The 18,814-nt window shown below is 41.3% G+C and overlaps 2 protein-coding genes across 2 annotated transcripts in view; both read right to left on the bottom strand.

Annotated features, from left to right (window-relative positions):
• LOC5511426 overlaps window positions 1-882 on the bottom strand; it is a 65,566-nt gene extending 64,684 nt beyond the window's left edge. Inside the window, exon 1 of the mRNA XM_048734678.1 lies at window positions 765-882. The gene's annotated coding sequence lies outside the window, so the exon portion shown is untranslated. The remainder of the gene's footprint in view (window positions 1-764) is intronic.
• Window positions 883-2,675: 1,793 nt separating this feature from the next.
• Window positions 2,676-18,754, bottom strand: LOC5511445 (muscle, skeletal receptor tyrosine protein kinase). The gene is made up of 11 exons (XM_032380781.2): window positions 18,437-18,754; window positions 16,071-16,203; window positions 15,265-15,577; window positions 12,686-12,830; window positions 12,110-12,454; window positions 11,476-11,579; window positions 10,528-10,705; window positions 9,963-10,150; window positions 8,999-9,178; window positions 6,370-6,559; window positions 2,676-3,277 (listed from the first exon to the last, which is right to left on the bottom strand). The coding sequence occupies exons 1-11, from the start codon at window positions 18,513-18,515 to the stop codon at window positions 2,937-2,939; spliced, it is 2,196 nt and encodes a 731-aa protein (XP_032236672.1). The 5' UTR covers window positions 18,516-18,754; the 3' UTR covers window positions 2,676-2,936.
• Window positions 18,755-18,814: the final 60 nt, after the last annotated feature.

The raw sequence follows: 18,814 nt of genomic DNA, 5'->3' as shown, positions 1-18,814 counted from the left end.
AGATAAATAACTTTAGTTATATGCCCAAGCTATAACACCCATTATAACACCCCTATCAATGTTTCAGCGGCACATTTCGTACGGTGATTACACCCCCCCTCTCCCCTTCCTCACGGTTCCCGTACAAGACCCGCCCTCCCCCCTTTATTAAGTAAGTATGGTTGGGTGATAAAAAATGCTCTTTTTTATTGTGGAATTATTTAAACTAGTTTCCCTTTCTTTTCTTCTCCACACTCAAAACAGTTCCACAGATAAACTGCAGTAGAGTTATATCATGTCTTTAACGGGATGAAATTGGATTTCGCAATGTTGTGGTGATATACAGTAACCGCATAAAACTCAGCAGTACAAATATTTAAAGCTGGCTTCGGATTCGTTGTACTGCCAGTAAAAAGATAAATAAAAAGTCAATTGAATATGTCTGATGCCTTTTGACATATGAGTAAGCCGCACTAAATGAAATTTAATCCAGCAAGCATGCAGGCTATGTTGTATCGAAATCATCATAAAGCTCAAGTATTCCCCCTACAGGAGAAAATCGTCGAGAAAGGGAGCTAAAATTGAAAGATTAAATGGAGCGTAATTTGTTCGGCAACCAGGCACCTCCAACCAGGATATTAAAAGCAACGCGACTATAAAATGACAAAAGGCTGAAGATACATCGGAAATATTTCGTCAACGGCGTTCACTTACAGCACTCTATTACAGCCAAAAGGGCTACTATTAAACGTCCCAAGAGTTAAGTTACGCCTAGACTCACCAACCTTGTATACACTGCTTTGATTATTTCCTCTGTAGAAAAGCGACCTCAGGACGCGGAAGCTCGTCACACTGAAGCTTCGTGTATATTTCCTCACTATTTGGAGTGACACACATTCATGAAGAACTTCCGGTTAGGAAATAAGCGAAAGCGGAAGTACGTTTCAATCAGTGATCTCCGTTCCAGGGTCGCATGGCAACATTCTGTACACTCTTTTTTTATTTATAAAAAGAACCTTTTTTTATAACAACGTTTAGCCTGAGATTCCACCAAATGCTAAGTACATACCAAGACTCATTTTTTAGTCCTGATCGATGCTGGTCCAGTTCCAGGACCCAGGTAGACCAAGAGCCGTCAAAGAATGGTCCTAGAATCGGAACTAGATCGATGCGTTCTAGTAGAATCAAATTGTGCTCATAGGAACAACCTATTATTGCTATTGATCATAGTGTAATTCTCTTTCTTATTATTCATTGGGTATTTTATTCTTATGTACACTAAAATTTAAAAACATTTAAGCCTTAAAATATCCCAAAAAGCACGGCCCAGCCTCAACTGAAAATAAGACGTTCTTATAAAAAAAAGTGTACCGTTTCTTAGCTGAGGGAACAAAGAAGAGCGAAGAAAGAACACCAAGACGGTCATAAGAGACGACTCTATTTATTATCTCGAAACTATCTACAAGTCTACACTCGCACCAGCATCGTCCGCACATGTGGTGTGTGAGGTCACCGGAAGTTATACAAAACCGGATAACGTAACATCTCCCTTCAAAGGTATAGAAAAAAAAATAAAAATGTAACTTTCTTAGGACATTAAAATTCAGGCCCGTACCCACACACACGGCCAAAGGCCACTTTCGGTTCTCAATAGACGTTGTATTTTTATTTTCAATGGCATTTTTATTTTCAGTTCTTTTTTCACTCCTGAGTTATTTTGCGCAGGGCAGATCGCTTCTAATAAAGGTATTAGCATTGATTATTGTGGCTGATGGCTGTAAAATGGGAGCTGATGGAGCGCATAATAATAATGTTTGCCTTTCCCTATTTGTAGTTCGGAATTTAGTGTATTTTTTATGAGAAATGTTTCAGAGTTTAAGCATTTGTTTACGAATTGGTCAGAGATTAAAGTTGATGTTTTTACTACGGAAGTCCGGAAGTCAATTCTATGACATTGCTTACGTACATAACTTGGATGCGCTTTTTAAAGTCTTCTATGCCTTCGATGAATCCTCGAGTATCCGGGTCTGGGGATGCTTAGTTGTCATCGCGCAGAATGCCTATTGTTCTCCGGACATTCTCACCGCGAGGGAATAATGCGATGATGTAAACATAACTACCATGCTCTAGTGAGCCCGCCGGACGGTCTTTTCTAGCGTTTTGGTGTTTTGACCTATATTTTACTGGCTTGCTGGGGAGAAATATTAATGGATGTGTTTAAAAAATGAATTCTTTTTTCTGTTCATCTTCATACATTTCCTGCAATATATCCTCTCTACATTCGTCTGCCTTGTGATTGACGTATCATTTCTTGTAAAAAAAAAGGGGGGGGGGGGTTACGCCCCTTGACCGCCAAAAAGCGTTCTTTTCCAAGACTGCCAGCAGCGTCCTTAGACTCTTTTTAAACAAACAATTGCAACCAAGAGTGAAGTAGACAACTTGTTAAAGGCTAAGTAAGGTCCACCGATATTTGACTCACTAATTGTTTGGGCACCGTGGATGAAAAAAGCCGTCCCCAATATTTATTGCCTTTTCATAAAGGGGGGATCCCTCCCCCCTGGCCCTTCAGCCAATCATAGCTCAGGTTTTTGGCAAATTTCAAATCAAACAAGGAAAAACAGCAGAACCAGCCCTCTCAACAAAACGCGCAGAATCCCACACAAGGGAAAGAGATCAGGAAACACAGCTCATCGATAAACGATTATAAACAGCTTTTTATAGGAATTATTATAACTGCACACAAAGTATCTATTAACAGGCTAACTATTTAAAAAAAAAGACCTGAACCACCAGGAACCTTGGGGGATGGCTATTCGAAACGTTATTCGCTATTCTAGACGTCATTCCCAATTCTAGACGTCGTTCGCTAATCTAGACGTCATTGGCTATTCTAGACGTCATTCGTTATTCTAGACGTCATTCGATGTTATAAAAGTCATTCAAGTTTGTTGTCATTATCAAACCAATACGGATGGCCGAGTGTCTTTCTCCTCGTTGGGTTCAAAATGCTTGCTAGGTATCCGTTGGGATTTTGTCGGAGGATAGTCGGGTATATCAGTTGATTGGTCGCCTTTCGGCGAGCTCTTTGAATTATTCGATGCTTTTGCAGGTGTCGTAAGAGGCATGTCATAGTTCGGTAGCTCCTGTTTAGAAGAACTCGGGACATCTTCGGTAGAACTCTGGACGTCTTCAGGAGATTTTGGGACATCGTAATCGCCATTTTCGTTGTCTCCGGTGTCGATAGGGGGGACGTCGTATTCGTTATCGGGACTTCGTGGGATGTCGTAATTCCCAGGGTCTGAAGAGAAAATTAACACAAGGTTAGAAATTCTCAGCGTCTGAAGAGAAAATTAAGACAAGGTTAGAAATTCCACACAGGGTCTGAAGAGAAAATTAACACAAGGTTAGAAATTCTCAGCGTCTGAAGAGAAAATTAAGACAAGGTTAGAAATTCTCAGGGTTTGAAGGGAAAATTAAGACAAGGTTAGAAATTCTCAGGGTCTGAAGAGAAAATTAAGACAAGGTTAGAAATTCCACACAGGGTCTGAAGAGAAAATTAAGACTCAAGGTTAGAAATTCCCAGCGTCTGAAGAGAAAATTAAGACTCAAGGTTAGAAATTCCCAGCGTCTGAAGAAAAAATTAAGACTCAAGGTTGGAAATTCCCAGGGTCTGAAGAGAAAATTAAGACTCAAGGTTAGAAATTCCCAGAAGAAAGAAGGAAGAAAGGGATTTTAAATGACTTATTTTTTTTTTAAAGTTAAAAACATGTCCGAGCATGGTCAGAGCGCGATTAACGTGGAGTTACGCCATCCGGCTTCCCGTGCCGAGGGTTTTGGGATGTATCCCGTAAAGATCCCTTCCCTGCTAGCAGAGGCCTCTTTTCTCTGTATTTCGCTGGGCTGGAGTTCGCGAGGAAAAGATACCTCTGCTATGGGTCGAAACTGTTTCTGTTGCGCATGCGTGAGCGTTAATAAGCGACCGACGTGCCAAAACCCGTACCATCGCGCGAAAGCTGTCAATATGCTAATATGCTAATATGCTTTGCATGGGTTTAGTCGGAAATCATGAATCAAACTCCGGTTAGTTCTCCTCTTCGAAAAAAGAAAACAACTGTTCAATTTCAATCACTTAAAACGTCACTAAAAAGATTGAACAACAAACGCAGCAAAGACGAGTTTTGTCTTGTTTGTGTGATTAATTTCAAGACATCTGGGCAGGCGAGTTTCTTCAATGTAAATATCGCACAGTTGGATTCGAAGAAAATGTTACAAAACTTTTTGGTAAACTTAGATCAGCTATTCCCAGAAGAATATGCAAAACCTGTAGGAAGATTGACTCGTTAGTCAAAAGAGAGAAAATTCTGAATGAAGATAAGGCATTGAATGGCTTCTTTTATAATTCGTCGCGTGATATTTCTACGGAGGACGCCGTTTCGAATGCGGGCTTATTATCCCGCAGCGGATATACGTTTTATGCATGCGCTAGTCATTGTGGGCTCAAATAGTGGCCAGTAATTAATGAACGGAGCATGCGCTCTGGATCTCGTCCACGATCGTGGACGGCGGTTTGATCAAACGAACTTGCGACCCATGGCAGAGGTATTTTTTCCTCGCAAACTCCAGACCAGCGAAATACAGAGAAAAGAGGCCTCTGCTAGCAGGGAAAAAGATCCCGTGACGTTGATTATATAATATAACATAGCTGTCTTTGCACCATCTGTTGTCCCGTACCGGGGGCTTCAGGATGTGTACCGTAAAGATCCCGTAAGGTTAATAATCATAATATTCCTGGAGTTGCACCATCTGGCTTGTCGTCCCAACGGTTTAGGTAAATGAAATTGGCAGGAAGCGAGCTAGAAAAGTCCGTTGAACAGCAGAAGCCGATTTCTCAAAAGCTGGCAAGCGGACTTTTAGAAAGTCTATTCGGGATGTATCCCGTAAGGATCCCGTAAGAATACACCTTTTGTTTTTCATTACCGAGAAATACGCATTCATTTTAGCCAAAATTACAAACATTTACGCCGATGTACTGTCATTTAAGCGAAAGTAAAATCATTCGAACTAAAAGAAAATACATTAACGAGCTTTACATAATTGAGTGCACACAATTGCATTTTCTTTACATTCATTTACACTATTCAAAAACTAGGAATAAAAAAAAATCTATTTTCATTTGCGCGTTGATACATAACAATAACACAAACAAAATATCAATAATACAAGACCTCGCAATCTATACAGTAAACGAAATATTCATTAACATTTTTATTACAGCAAGTGCAAACAATAGTATTTTGTGAAAGTCATTTGCGTGCTTCTTACAAACGTTAGCGTCTCCGTACAAACAATAAGCCCTTTATGACAAACAATATCCTAAAATAATTATTCAATTACTTATCGTTTATTTGTGCCCTAATAATGCACATACATGCAAAATAAATGATACTAGTACTCAAAAATCACCCTTCGATCATTTTGCCGTTGAGGCAGCGTGGTAGATAGGTTTGCATGAACCTATACCATTCGGCACATTTTGGCTGTGTGATGGTGTTGCTGTTTCGTTGAAGCGCTTCCAGCAACAAATTTGTGCGATAAATACCTAATGGTACTCCTCTGTTCCTTGCTTAATCTCTGTTGTTCAGTTCTGCCTGTATTTGAGGCCGTGAAATATCTCCCTTTATCGCTGCTTTCAAACAACTCATTGCCTGCTCTACAGGGTTAAGAAACGGACTGTAGGGCGGCAACATTTTTGTTTCTGTATTTGGGCCCCGGGTTAAAACGGCGAAATGATCGAATATTAATTTTTAGTGCTAGTATCATTTATTTTGAATGTAAGTGCATTATAAGGGCACAAATAAACGAGAAGTAATTGAATAATTATTTTAAGGATATTGTTTGTCATAAAGGGCTTATTGTTTGTACGGAGGCGCTAACGTTTATAAGAAGCACGCAAATGACTTTCACAAAATACCATTGTTTGCACATGCTGTAATAAAAATGTTAATAAATATTTCGTTCACTGTATTGATTGCGAGTTCTCGTATTATTGGAATTTTATTTGTGCTATTGTTATGTATCAACGCGCAAATGAAAATAGATTTTTCATTCCTGGTTGTCGAATAGTGTAAATGAATGTTAAGAAAATGCAATTGTGTGCACTCAATTATGCAAAGTTCGTTAATGTATTCCCTTTTAGTTCAAATGATTTTACTTTCGCTTAAATAACAGTACATCGGCGTAAATGTTTGTAATTTTGGCTAAAATGAATGCGTATTTCTCGTTAATGAAAAGCAAAAGGTGTACTTCCATCTGGAATATCGTCCCGAGTGTTTCGGGATGTATCCTGTTTGGATCCCGAGAGGATCCCGTAAGGTCAATAATATAATATACCTGGAGTTGCACCATCTGGCAAGTCGTCCCGCCGCGAGAGTTTCGGGGTATCATAATTTCCGTATGGGTCCCGCAAACGTTTTTGAATGAGTCCAAAGTCCACTCTCTCCTCGGGCTCTCTCGACCAACAGTCCTTCATGATTAGATAAACAAACTGAGGGCAGTCGTCTGGTCTCCCAAGATGGATGCCCTAAAAAACAAGACCTTGAGAACAAGCACTCGAAGAGAAGGCGATGTACGACACTGCACCCATTATATCAAGGGTATACTGTATACCGACCATATCAAGGGTATACTGTATACCGACCATATCAAGGGTATACTGTATACCAACCATATCAAGGTTATACTGTATACCGACCATATCAAGGTTATACTGTATACCGACCATATCAGGGGTATACTGTATACCGACCATATCAAGGGTATACTGTGTACCGACCATATCAAGGGTATACTGTATACCGACCATATCAAGGGTATACTGTATACCGACCATATCAAGGGTATACTGTATACCGACCATATCAAGGGTATACTGTATACCGACCATATCAAGGGTATACTGTATACCAACCATATCAAGGGTATACTGTATACCAACCATATCAAGGGTATACTGTATACCGACCATATCAAGGGTATACTTTATACCGACCATATCAGGGGTATACTGTATACCGACCATATCAAGGGTATACTGTATACCAACCATATCAAGGGTTTACTGTGTACCGACTATATCAAGGGTATACTGTATTCCAACCATATCAAGGGTATACTGTATACCAACCATATCAAGGGTATACTGTGTACCGACTATATCAAGGGTATACTGTATACCGACCATATCAGGTATACTGTATACCGACCATATCAGGTATACTGTATACCGACCATATCAAGGGTATACTGTGTACCTAGCATATCAAGGGTATACTTTATACCGACCATATCAAGGGTATACTGTATACCAACCATATCAAGGGTATACTGTATACCAACCATATCAAGGGTTTACTGTGTACCGACTATATCAAGGGTATACTGTATACCGACCATATCAAGGGTATACTGTATACCGACCATATCAAGGGTATACTGTATACCAACCATATCAAGGGTATACTGTATACCGACCATATCAAGGGTATACTGTATACCAACCATATCAAGGGTATACTGTGTACCAACTATATCAAGGGTATACTGTATACCGACCATATCAGGTATACTGTATACCGACCATATCAAGGGTATACTGTATACCGACCATATCAAGGGTATACTGTATACCGACCATATCAAGGGTATTCTGTGTACCTAGCATATCAAGGGTATACTTTATACCGACAATATCAGGGGTATACTGTGTACCAACCATATCAAGGGTATACTGTATACTGACCATATCAAGGGTATACTGTATACCGACCATATCAAGGGTATACTGTATACCGACCATATCAAGGGTATTCTGTGTACCTAGCATATCAAGGGTATACTGTGACCGACCATATCAAGGGTATACTGTATACCGACCATATCAAGGGTATACTGTATACCGACCATATCAAGGGTATACTGTGACCGACCATATCAAGGGTATACTGTATACCGACCATATCAAGGGTATACTGTATACCGACCATATCAAGGGTATTCTGTGTACCTAGCATATCTAGGGTATATTTTATACCAACCATATCAGGGGTATACTGTATACCGACCATATCAAGGGTATACTGTATACCGACCATATCAAGGGGATACTGTATACCAACCATATCAAGGGTATCCTGTATACCAACCATATCAAGGGTATACTGTATACCAACCATATCAAGGGTTTACTGTGTACCGACCATATCAAGGGTATACTGTATACCGACTATATCAAGGGTATACTGTATACGGACCATATCAAGGGTATACTGTATACCGACCATATCAAGGGTATACTGTATACCGACCATATCAAGGGTATACTGTATACAGACCATATCAAGGGTTTACTGTATACCGACCATATCAAGGGTATACTGTATACCGACCATGTCAAGGGTATACTGTATACCGACCATATCAAGGGTTTACTGTATACCGACCATATCAAGGGTATACTGTATACCGACCATGTCAAGGGTATACTGTATACCGACCATGTCAAGGGTATACTGTATACCGACCATATCAAGGGTATACTGTATACCGACCATATCAAGGGTATACTGTATACCAACCATATCAAGGGTATACTGTATACCGACCATATCAAGGGTATACTGTATACCGACCATATCAAGAGTATACTGTATTTCTATTTTCGAGTGGTGGAAACAATATTTACGAGTGAGCGCAATGAACGCGGTCGTTACAGGAGGATCCGGACCGCTCAACAGCCAACCAGTGTGCGCCATTCCGTCGGAACTGGTTGTTGCCATAATAATAAATAGTAACATTTTGTTGTAGTAATATTTCGTAATAGTATAGTAATATTTCAAAATAACATATAGTAATATTTTCAAATAATATATATATTATATAAATATATATAATATTTCATAAATATATATAGTAATATTTCATTGTAGTACTATTTCGTAATAAAATATAAATATTACGTTACCTTCTTGATGAATTCTGTCACCTCCTTATTCGTGTACCCATAGTACGGCTGGAGACCAAATGTGAAGATTTCCCATAACAACACGCCGTAGGAGTAAACATCTGACTTGACCGTAAACTTGCCGTAGAGGAAGGCTTCGGGTGCGAGCCAGCGGATAGGCAGCATAGTCTCGCGACTCATCTGTCATCACAAGCAGGAAAAGGGTTAGGGTTGGAGTTAGGGTAAGGGTTTGGGGGGTGGGTTTGGGTTTGGGGTTAGGGAGAAAGCGCGAGGCAGCGGATAAGCAGCATGGTCTCGCGGCCCATCTGTCACGACAAGAAGGAAAAGGGTTGGGGTTGGAGTTGGGTTAGGGTGCGGGCGCGAGCCAGCGGATAGGCAGCATGGTCTCTAGGCTCCTTAACCACGCTCAGAGAAAAAGGCATCGTCTTCAAAAATACAACTTGGACAAAGTAACCAATAAGGCTTTTCCCATCCACAGTCCCTTCAGAAGGCAATCCAAAACTTAAACCAATGAAAAAGCTAGGCACGGGAGCCCTTTGGAGAGCAACCGAGATAAATCGGCTGTCGGGTGGCATGTGACTGTATACACACATGTGACTGTATACACACAATGTGACTGTATACAAACATGTGACTGTATACACACACGTGACTGTATACACACACGTGACTGTATACACACATGTGACTGTATACACACATGTGACTGTATACACACATGTGACTGTATACAAACATGTGACTGTATACACACACGTGACTGTATACACACACGTGACTGTATACACACATGTGACTGTATACACACACGTGACTGTATACACACATGTGACTGTATACACACACTTTAATCTGGATAAGGCATGATGAACTATAATACGACATAATGAGACGTTTCCTGAGGCACGTTGTCTGCAGTTCCTAGTGACGTGATACTCATTATGCACCTTAAGTAATTACGCACCTTGTAATAGTCTGAGCCATACACGTCACGTGACATTCCAAAGTCTGCTATTTTGACGACCATGTCAGTGCCAACCAAACAGTTCCTCGTCGCCAGGTCACGATGGACGAACCTCAGACTGGCGACGTATTCCATACCGGCGGCGACCTGCTCAGCTATGCCCACCAGGTCTTCCTTGGATAGAAACACTACAAAAAGATAACATTATCGACCTAGGGCCGGTTCCTAGAATGTAGGTTAGCGCTAACCCAGGGATAAATACGGCTTGGCATCTTGGCATTTTATTTGATATAAAGGGCATTTATCCCTGGGTTATTTTTCTTTCTAGAAACCCGGCCCTGCTCAGCTACTATGCATATCAGCAGGTCTTCCTTGGATAGAAACACTACAAAGATCCAAAGAGAACATTCCAAACTCCTTGACTTTGGTGTCCTTGGCCTTCCCCTTGCCATTCAGGTAAGATACCCTTTACTAAATGCACTTACTTTTGCTTCGTCAGTACCATTGTAATCCAATCTCTTTTCTCGCCATTACAGTCAAGTGCCCTTTAGTTCAACACACTCACCTTTCGCGTCGTCAGGGCCTTTGTATGCCGAGCTCTCGGCAGGCTTCGCTGATCTCAGGTAATGGTTGAGATCCCCTTCACCCATGAACTCAAATATCATTCCGTACGGCTCTTCTTCTGTAGACACGGCCAGGAGCTTGACGACATTCGGGTGATCCAAGATGGACATCAGTGCGACCTGTAAAACAAGTGTTAGATGTGTGTAAAGCATTTGTGTAAAATGTGTTATCTGTAAGTAAAACATGTGTCAAAATGTGTAAGATATGTGTGCAGAACATGTGTTAGATGTATGTAAAACATGTGTTAGATGTGTGTAAAACATATTTTATATGTGTGTAAAACATGTGTCAGATCTCTGTGAAGCCTGTTAGACGTTTGTAAAGCATACAATACCTCATGGAACGACAACTAATGACATGACAAGGCAGCTAGCGGCAGTGTACGACATCACGGTACGACATGGTACGACATCACGGTACGACATCACAGTACGACATGGTACGACATCACGGTACGACATGGTACGACATCACAGTACGACATCACGGTACGATATAGGGCGACATGGTGCGACATGGTACGACATCACAGTACGACATGGTACGACATCACGGTACGACATGGTACGACATCACGGTACGACATGGTACGACATCACGGTACGATATAGGGCGACATGGTGCGACATGGTACGACATCACAGTACGACATCACGGTACGATATAGGGCGACAATGTACGACACCACGGTACGATATAGGGCGACATGGTACGACATCACAGTACGACATCACGGTACGATATAGGGCGACATCATGCGACATGGTACGACATCACGACACGACATGGTGCGATATATTGCGACATGATACGTAGGGCTTTAGTTTGCAAGACTGTGTCGCAAAGTCGCAAAACGTCACAGCCCTCCATTGGTGATCATTGGTAATACCTCCTGATAGAACTCCTCCTTCAACTCCTTGGACGAGCCTTCCTTCAGAGCTTTCACCGCGACAGGGATAACCGTGTTCGGCTTGCCTTGTAGATTAGCACGACCTGTCAATAACACACTAATCAATGTTTGTATCAGCGTATTTGAACACACTTATATTATAAGAAGATGACATAACACGCTTATCAATGTTTGTATCAGCGTGTATGAACACACTTATATTATAAGAAGATGATATAACACCTTCTAACAGAATAACGTGTTTTGCTTGCCTTGACGATTATCGCGACAGCAACAGATTTATAAAAGTGTGTTGTTAATACTCCAAATTATCCCTTCCCAAAGAAGGCAACATTAGCGATAGTGCGATAATGTCATAGATAAAATAAAATACAAGATATAATTTATGGATAAAAAAATAACAAATTATAATGCCATGGATGAAATAAAATACAAATTATAATGTTATGGATAAAAAATACCAAATTACAATGCCATGGAAAAAATACAAATTATAACGCCATGGTAAAAAAATATAATGTTATGGATATACCATGGCAGGTTCGTCGACGAGAAGTCACCATATATACACTCTTTCAGCCTCAGTGCAGAAGGTCCCATAACTACTAGGTACCTTGAAAGACCTTTCCAAAGTGTCCCTCGCCCAAGTCCTTCACATACTCCACTCGGTCAAGCGGGTAATGCTGAAGCTTCTCAGGGTCGTACAGGCGCATCAACCGCTGGTCAATGTTCTTGAGACTGTCGGCTCGTAGCTTCTGTCGCATCGTCATTGCGTCCTTGTTGACGAGGAAGTTGCTATTGGCTAAGGCATTCTCGCGCTTGCGCATTTGTCGCCTCATGACGAAGATAATGACGACAACAATGAGTATGAAGACGACTATCACGATGGGCAAGACTATTGCTAAAATGCTGACGTCTTTACCGTCGTCTTTTCCCTTGGGTTTTGGTTTTTGAAAACCTGGAAATGAGTGTAATAGTTTGCAATGTGATAGTTTAAAATATATAGAGCGATATTAATGCTCCCGTGTACTGAAAAGGATATTAATGCTCCCGTGTACTGAAAAGAACCCGTTCGTATACACGTGTTATTATATAACTGATACAAGTGTACTTACTGAAAAATCGCTTTCGGGTGCACGTGTTATTAATTCGATTATATCTTACATATAACTGATACATGTGTACTTACTGAAAAACCCCGTACGGATGCAAGTGTTGTTATTACTAGACTTGTCGTAATCGTAGCTGTACTTGTAGTTGGAGCAGTTTGGAAATCCAATGTGCACAAACTCGATGTTCTTGAACTTTGCAAGTTGCTTGGCACCGCCGATAGCCTGTATAAAACGGACAATAAGGTCAGACGACTATATAACACAAAGAAAAAGGCCAGACGCCAAAATAACACGGAAAAAATAGTCACGGCGCATATATAACACGAAGAAAAAGTTCACGAGACGCCTATATAACACGAAAGGAAAGGTCAGACGCCTATATAACACGAAGAAAAATGGTACGACGCATACATCACACGAATAAAAAGGTCAGACGCCTATATAACACAAAGGAAAAGGTCAGACGCCAGAATAACACGGAAAAAATAGTCACGGCGCATATATAACAAGAAAAATAAGTTCCCAAGACGCCTATATAGCCCCAGGGAAGTGCGCTTCACTGATAACACGAAGGGAAAGGTCAGACGCCTATATAACACGAAGAAAAAGGCCAGACGACTATATAACACGAAGAAAAAGGCCAGACGACTATATAACACGAAGAAAAAGGCCAGACGACTATATAACACGAAGAAAAAGGCCAGACGACTATATAACACGAAGAAAAAGGCCAGACGCCTATAACACGAAGGAAAAGGTCACGCGAATTACATATGGAAAAAAGGTTACTTTTTGAAGTTCTTCAATAAGAAATGATCCCTGTGTACGCGCCTGATATACGATGGTACCGTGGCAACAGTCTCTAGTACCTGGTTGAGTGACTGATACGATAGCAACGTGGCAACAGTCTCTAGTACCTGGTTGAGCGGCTGTTACCATAGTAACGTGGCAACTTACTCTAGTACCTGGTTGAGCGGCTGTTACCATAGTAACGTGGCAACAGTCTCTAGTACCTGGTTGAGAGACTGATACGATTGTACCGTGGCAACAGTCTCTAGTACCTGGTTGAGCGGCTGTTACCATAGTAACGTGGCAAACTTACTCTAGTACCTGGTTGAGCGACTAATACGATGGTACCGTGGCAACAGTCTCTAGTACCTGGTTGAGCGACTGTTACCATAGTAACGTGGCAACAGTCTCTAGTACCTGGTTGAGTGGCTGATACGAATGTACCGTGGCAACAGTCTCTAGTACCTGGTTGAGCGGCTAATACGAAAGTACCGTGGCAACAGTCTCTAGTACCTGGTTGAGCGACTAATACCATAGTACCGTGGCAACAGTCTCTAGTACCTGGTTGAGCGGCTGATACGATCGTAACATGGCAACAGTCTCTAGTACCTGGTTAAGCGACTGATACGATGGTACCGTGGCAACAGTCTCTAGTACCTGGTTGAGCGGCTGATACGATCGTAACATGGCAACAGTCTCTAGTACCTGGTTGAGCGGCTGATACGATGGTACCGTGGCAACAGTCTCTAGTACCTGGTTGAGCGGCTGATACGATGGTACCGTGGCAACAGTCTCTAGTACCTGGTTGAGCGGCTGATACGATGGTACCGTGGCAACAGTCTCTTCTCTAGTACCTGGTTAAGCGACTGATACGATCGTACCGTGGCAACAGTCTCTAGTACCTGGTTGAGCGGCTGTTACCATAGTACCGTGGCAACAGTCTCTAGTACCTGGTTGAGCGGCTGATACCATAGTAACGTGGCAACAGTCTCTAGTACCTGGTTGAGCGACTAATACGATGGTACCGTGGCAACAGTCTCTAGTACCTGGTTGAGCGACTGTTACCATAGTAACGTGGCAACAGTCTCTAGTACCTGGTTGAGTGGCTGATACGAATGTACCGTGGCAACAGTCTCTAGTACCTGGTTGAGCGGCTAATACGAAAGTACCGTGGCAACAGTCTCTAGTACCTGGTTGAGCGACTAATACCATAGTACCGTGGCAACAGTCTCTAGTACCTGGTTGAGCGGCTGATACGATCGTAACATGGCAACAGTCTCTAGTACCTGGTTAAGCGACTGATACGATGGTACCGTGGCAACAGTCTCTAGTACCTGGTTGAGCGGCTGATACGATCGTAACATGGCAACAGTCTCTAGTACCTGGTTGAGCGGCTGATACGATGGTACCGTGGCAACAGTCTCTAGTACCTGGTTGAGCGGCTGATACGATGGTACCGTGGCAACAGTCTCTAGTACCTGGTTGAGCGGCTGATACGATGGTACCGTGGCAACAGTCTCTTCTCTAGTACCTGGTTAAGCGACTGATACGATCGTACCGTGGCAACAGTCTCTAGTACCTGGTTGAGCGGCTGTTACCATAGTACCGTGGCAACAGTCTCTAGTACCTGGTTGAGCGGCTGATACCATAGTAACGTGGCAACAGTCTCTAGTACCTGGTTGAGCGACTAATACGATGGTACCGTGGCAACAGTCTCTAGTACCTGGTTGAGCGGCTGATACCATAGTAACGTGGCAACAGTCTCTAGTACCTGGTTGAGCGACTAATACGATGGTACCGTGGCAACAGTCTCTAGTACCTGGTTGAGCGACTGATACGATAGTAACGTGGCAACAGTCTCTAGTACCTGGTTGAGCGGCTGTTGACAACTGTCAAAGATGGCCTCGCAGTCCTCCTTACAGAAGGACATGAGGGTGTGGTCATCACGACACGGGACGAGCGTGTACTGGCACAGCATAGCCGATAGGATCCGCTGGCATTCTGGGAAATCAGACGCAGAGTCCCGGATGGCGTCCTGTACTCCACTTATGAAGAGTTCGGTCATCGGGTAACCAAGCCTGTTGTCGATGAATCGAGGCCAGTCTCGATACTCGGGTAAGGTGGAGTTAAGTGCGTCATAACATAGACCGGATTTGTGGTACGGGATACACCGACCACCTCTACATGGGTAAAACAGTTCGGGTTAGTGAGGGTTCAAGTAAATCATTATTTGTAGTAATGACCGGGTTTATGATAGTGATAAAACCTTTTTGGGTGAGGGAAACAATTCTTGATTTGAAGATGAAGATCACCTGACCTGGAGTAGCAAATTCAAGCCAAAATAAACTTAAATAATATGGCTATGGCCGTCAAGTCAAAGAAAACGAAAAAAAGTCTTAAGACCTTTGTGACATAAAAACTTAACGGCTTATTCGTAAGCGCTAAATAACCTGTCTTCTTCTTCTTGCTATTATCCAGCCCCCAAAAAGCCGGGGCGTGCGTGACTTTTCCATCATCCAAAAAGTCACGTATTCTCTTTTTTCAAGTCGCCTATTTATGGAAGAATTTGACAAGCTTTCGCTTAGAAAGACAACAGATTGGTTGTTTTAGTAAGAGTAAATACACGATGGTCGTCATATAGAGGTGTGACCGTAAGGCCAATACTTTACTTACGGTTTTGTGAAACACATCAGGTTCGGATTACCGGGGTCCCAACAGCACCCTGTGCCCTGGCATGTGGTCGCGTTGGGACTGGGAACTGAGCACGAGACCCTCTCGGCCACAGAAATCAGCGAGCAGTTGAAAACTAAAAGAAGACAACGATTTACGCAAGTGACCACTAGAATGATTTTGCACTAGAAAAATGAAACGAGGTGCGCACTAGCTAAATGAAACGAGTTGCACACTAGATAAATAAAACGAGTTGCGCACTAGATAAATAAAACGAGTTGCACACTAGATAAATAAAACGAGTTGCACACTAGATAAATAAAACGAGTTGAGCACAAGATAAATAAAACGAGTTGCGCACTAGATAAATATAACGAGTTGCGCACTAGATAAATAAAACGAGTTGCGCACTAGATAAATAAAACGAGTTGCGCACAAGATAAATATAACGAGTTGTGCACTAGACAAATAAAACGAGTTGCGCACTAGATAAATAAAACGAGTTGCACACTAGATAAATATAACGAGTTGCACACTAGATAAATATAACGAGTTGCACACTAGATAAATAAAACGAGTTGCACACTAGATAAATAAAACGAGTTGCGCACTAGATAAGTAAAACGAGTTGCGCACTAGATAAATAAAACGAGTTGCACACTAGATAAATAAAACGAGTTGCGCTCTAGATAAATATAACGAGTTGCGCACTAGATAAATAAAACGAGTTGCACACTAGATAAATAAAACGAGTTGCACACTAGATAAATAAAACGAGTTGCGCTCTAGATAAATATAACGAGTTGTGCACTAGACAAATAAAACGAGTTGCGCACTAGATAAATAAAACGAGTTGCACACTAGATAAATAAAACGAGTTGCGCACTAGATAAGTAAAACGAGTTGCGCACTAGATAAATAAAACGAGTTGCACACTAGATAAATAAAACGAGTTGCACACTAGATAAATAAAACGAGTTGCGCACTAGATAAATATAACGAGTTGCGCACTAGATAAATATAACGAGTTGCGCACTAGATAAATAAAACGAGTTGCACACTAGATAAATATAACGAGTTGCACACTAGATAAATAAAACGAGTTGCGCACTAGATAAATAAAACGAGTTGCACACTAGATAAATATAACGAGTTGCACACTAGATAAATAAAACGAGTTGCACACTAGATAAATATAACGAGTTGCACACTAGATAAATAAAACGAGTTGCGCACTAGATAAATAAAACGAGTTGCGCACTAGATAAATAAAACGAGTTGCACACTAGATAAATAAAACGAGTTGCACACTAGATAAATAAAACGAGTTGCGCACTAGATAAGTAAAACGAGTTGCGCACTAGATAAATAAAACGAGTTGCACACTAGATAAATAAAACGAGTTGCACACTAGATAAATAAAACGAGTTGCGCACTAGATAAATATAACGAGTTGCGCACTAGATAAGTACGACGATTTGTGTACTAGATAATACGAGTTGCGCACTAGGTAAATACGAGTTGCGCATTAGACAAATAAAACTATTTTGGCAAAAAGCAACGAGAAGTTATTTTTATCGCAGGAATATTAAGTTTAAGCAAGCGCTGAAAAGTTAATATATACGTACTATCGATTGTTCATTTTTTTATAAACACACGTTATCCTTTTCCGGTGAACTACACTGTTATTGTTCTCTGTCACGCATAATTTGCATAATTGAAACAATAATCACTCATTTGGAACGAGGAAAAACCAAAATGCGATTTTGTATTCAATTCACTAGCATTAATACAAAGGATGTATAAAACCAGCCCAATAAAACTTCACACACAAATGAAGTATAACACTGTATCTAGCATATCTAGCGTTAAGTTTTAAAACTTTGCCATAACAGAGGAACTATAAATTGCCCCCAAACAAAAACAAATAAACACGCAAGCCTTTATCCACGACAAGCCATTTTACAATGAGTGAAAGTCAGTTATTAGCTCTATGTGATTGTCAAAGACATTATGTTCACCATTAAGTGATTGTTGACATAGATCAGGTCACTCGTTATAGCATAGAAGAACTGTTGCAAAGAGATTACAAAATAAGATTCATGCATGATCAAAACTACTAAATGTGTTTTTGTATCGATAATGGTATGCATGATAATTACAAGAAATGTGTTATGACAATTTCTAATCTGCGTTACAGAATAGACCCCCTTTTTCAAACATAGAGGTAAAGAAGTGTATTAAGTAAAAAAACTTGTTAGAAGCTCTACAAAGCGAATTCATGCATAGGTATTCGCAACGCTAGAGATGGTTCATATCTCATCTAGGAATACAAACAAAAAGTGAAACACTAATCTCCCTCTACGTACCTGGCTGAGTAGCCACTAGGGATAAACACAAAGCCAGGAGAACACATATTCGAGTCACGATAGCCATGCCTTTGCACATCCTGTGTACACGAGGGTTTACATATAGTTCACTCCTATGCTTGATTGGGCATTGGTCAATTCATCGTGCATTTATCGCACAAGAAGGGGTGGACTAGTAAACCGTTAGCATAAGCAGAGATACTTGTTCAGCTTTCCTTTTCGGTAGTAGAAAGCGGAAACGGTGCGCAATATCACGGTAAAAAGCGTCCAAGATACCGGATATCGTTAGAGCGATCACAAAAAAAACACTAGAAGGCCGAGGAAGCCTGGGGTCTACATTGAGCTACCCTCCATTTAGCCTTGCCTCCGCCCTACACC

The sequence above is a fragment of the Nematostella vectensis genome, chromosome 11 (genome assembly GCF_932526225.1).
Source record: "Nematostella vectensis chromosome 11, jaNemVect1.1, whole genome shotgun sequence".
Classification (NCBI taxonomy): Eukaryota; Metazoa; Cnidaria; class Anthozoa; order Actiniaria; family Edwardsiidae; genus Nematostella; species Nematostella vectensis.
Note: the sequence above shows the minus strand (reverse complement) of the source record. Positions and strands in the feature narration are given on the sequence as shown.

Bases quoted from the DNA above. Each gene is read 5' to 3' on its own strand.
- LOC5511445 (XM_032380781.2), bottom strand. From the start codon at position 18,515: ATGTGCAAAGGCATGGCTATCGTGACTCGAATATGTGTTCTCCTGGCT. The intron at 10,706-11,475 runs GTATTACCAATG...CTTGTTTTACAG, and splicing joins AGGAGGAGTTCTATCAGGAG to GTCGCACTGATGTCCATCTT. The intron at 6,560-8,998 runs GTAACGTAATAT...CTTGTTTTTTAG, and splicing joins TGACAGAATTCATCAAGAAG to GGCATCCATCTTGGGAGACC.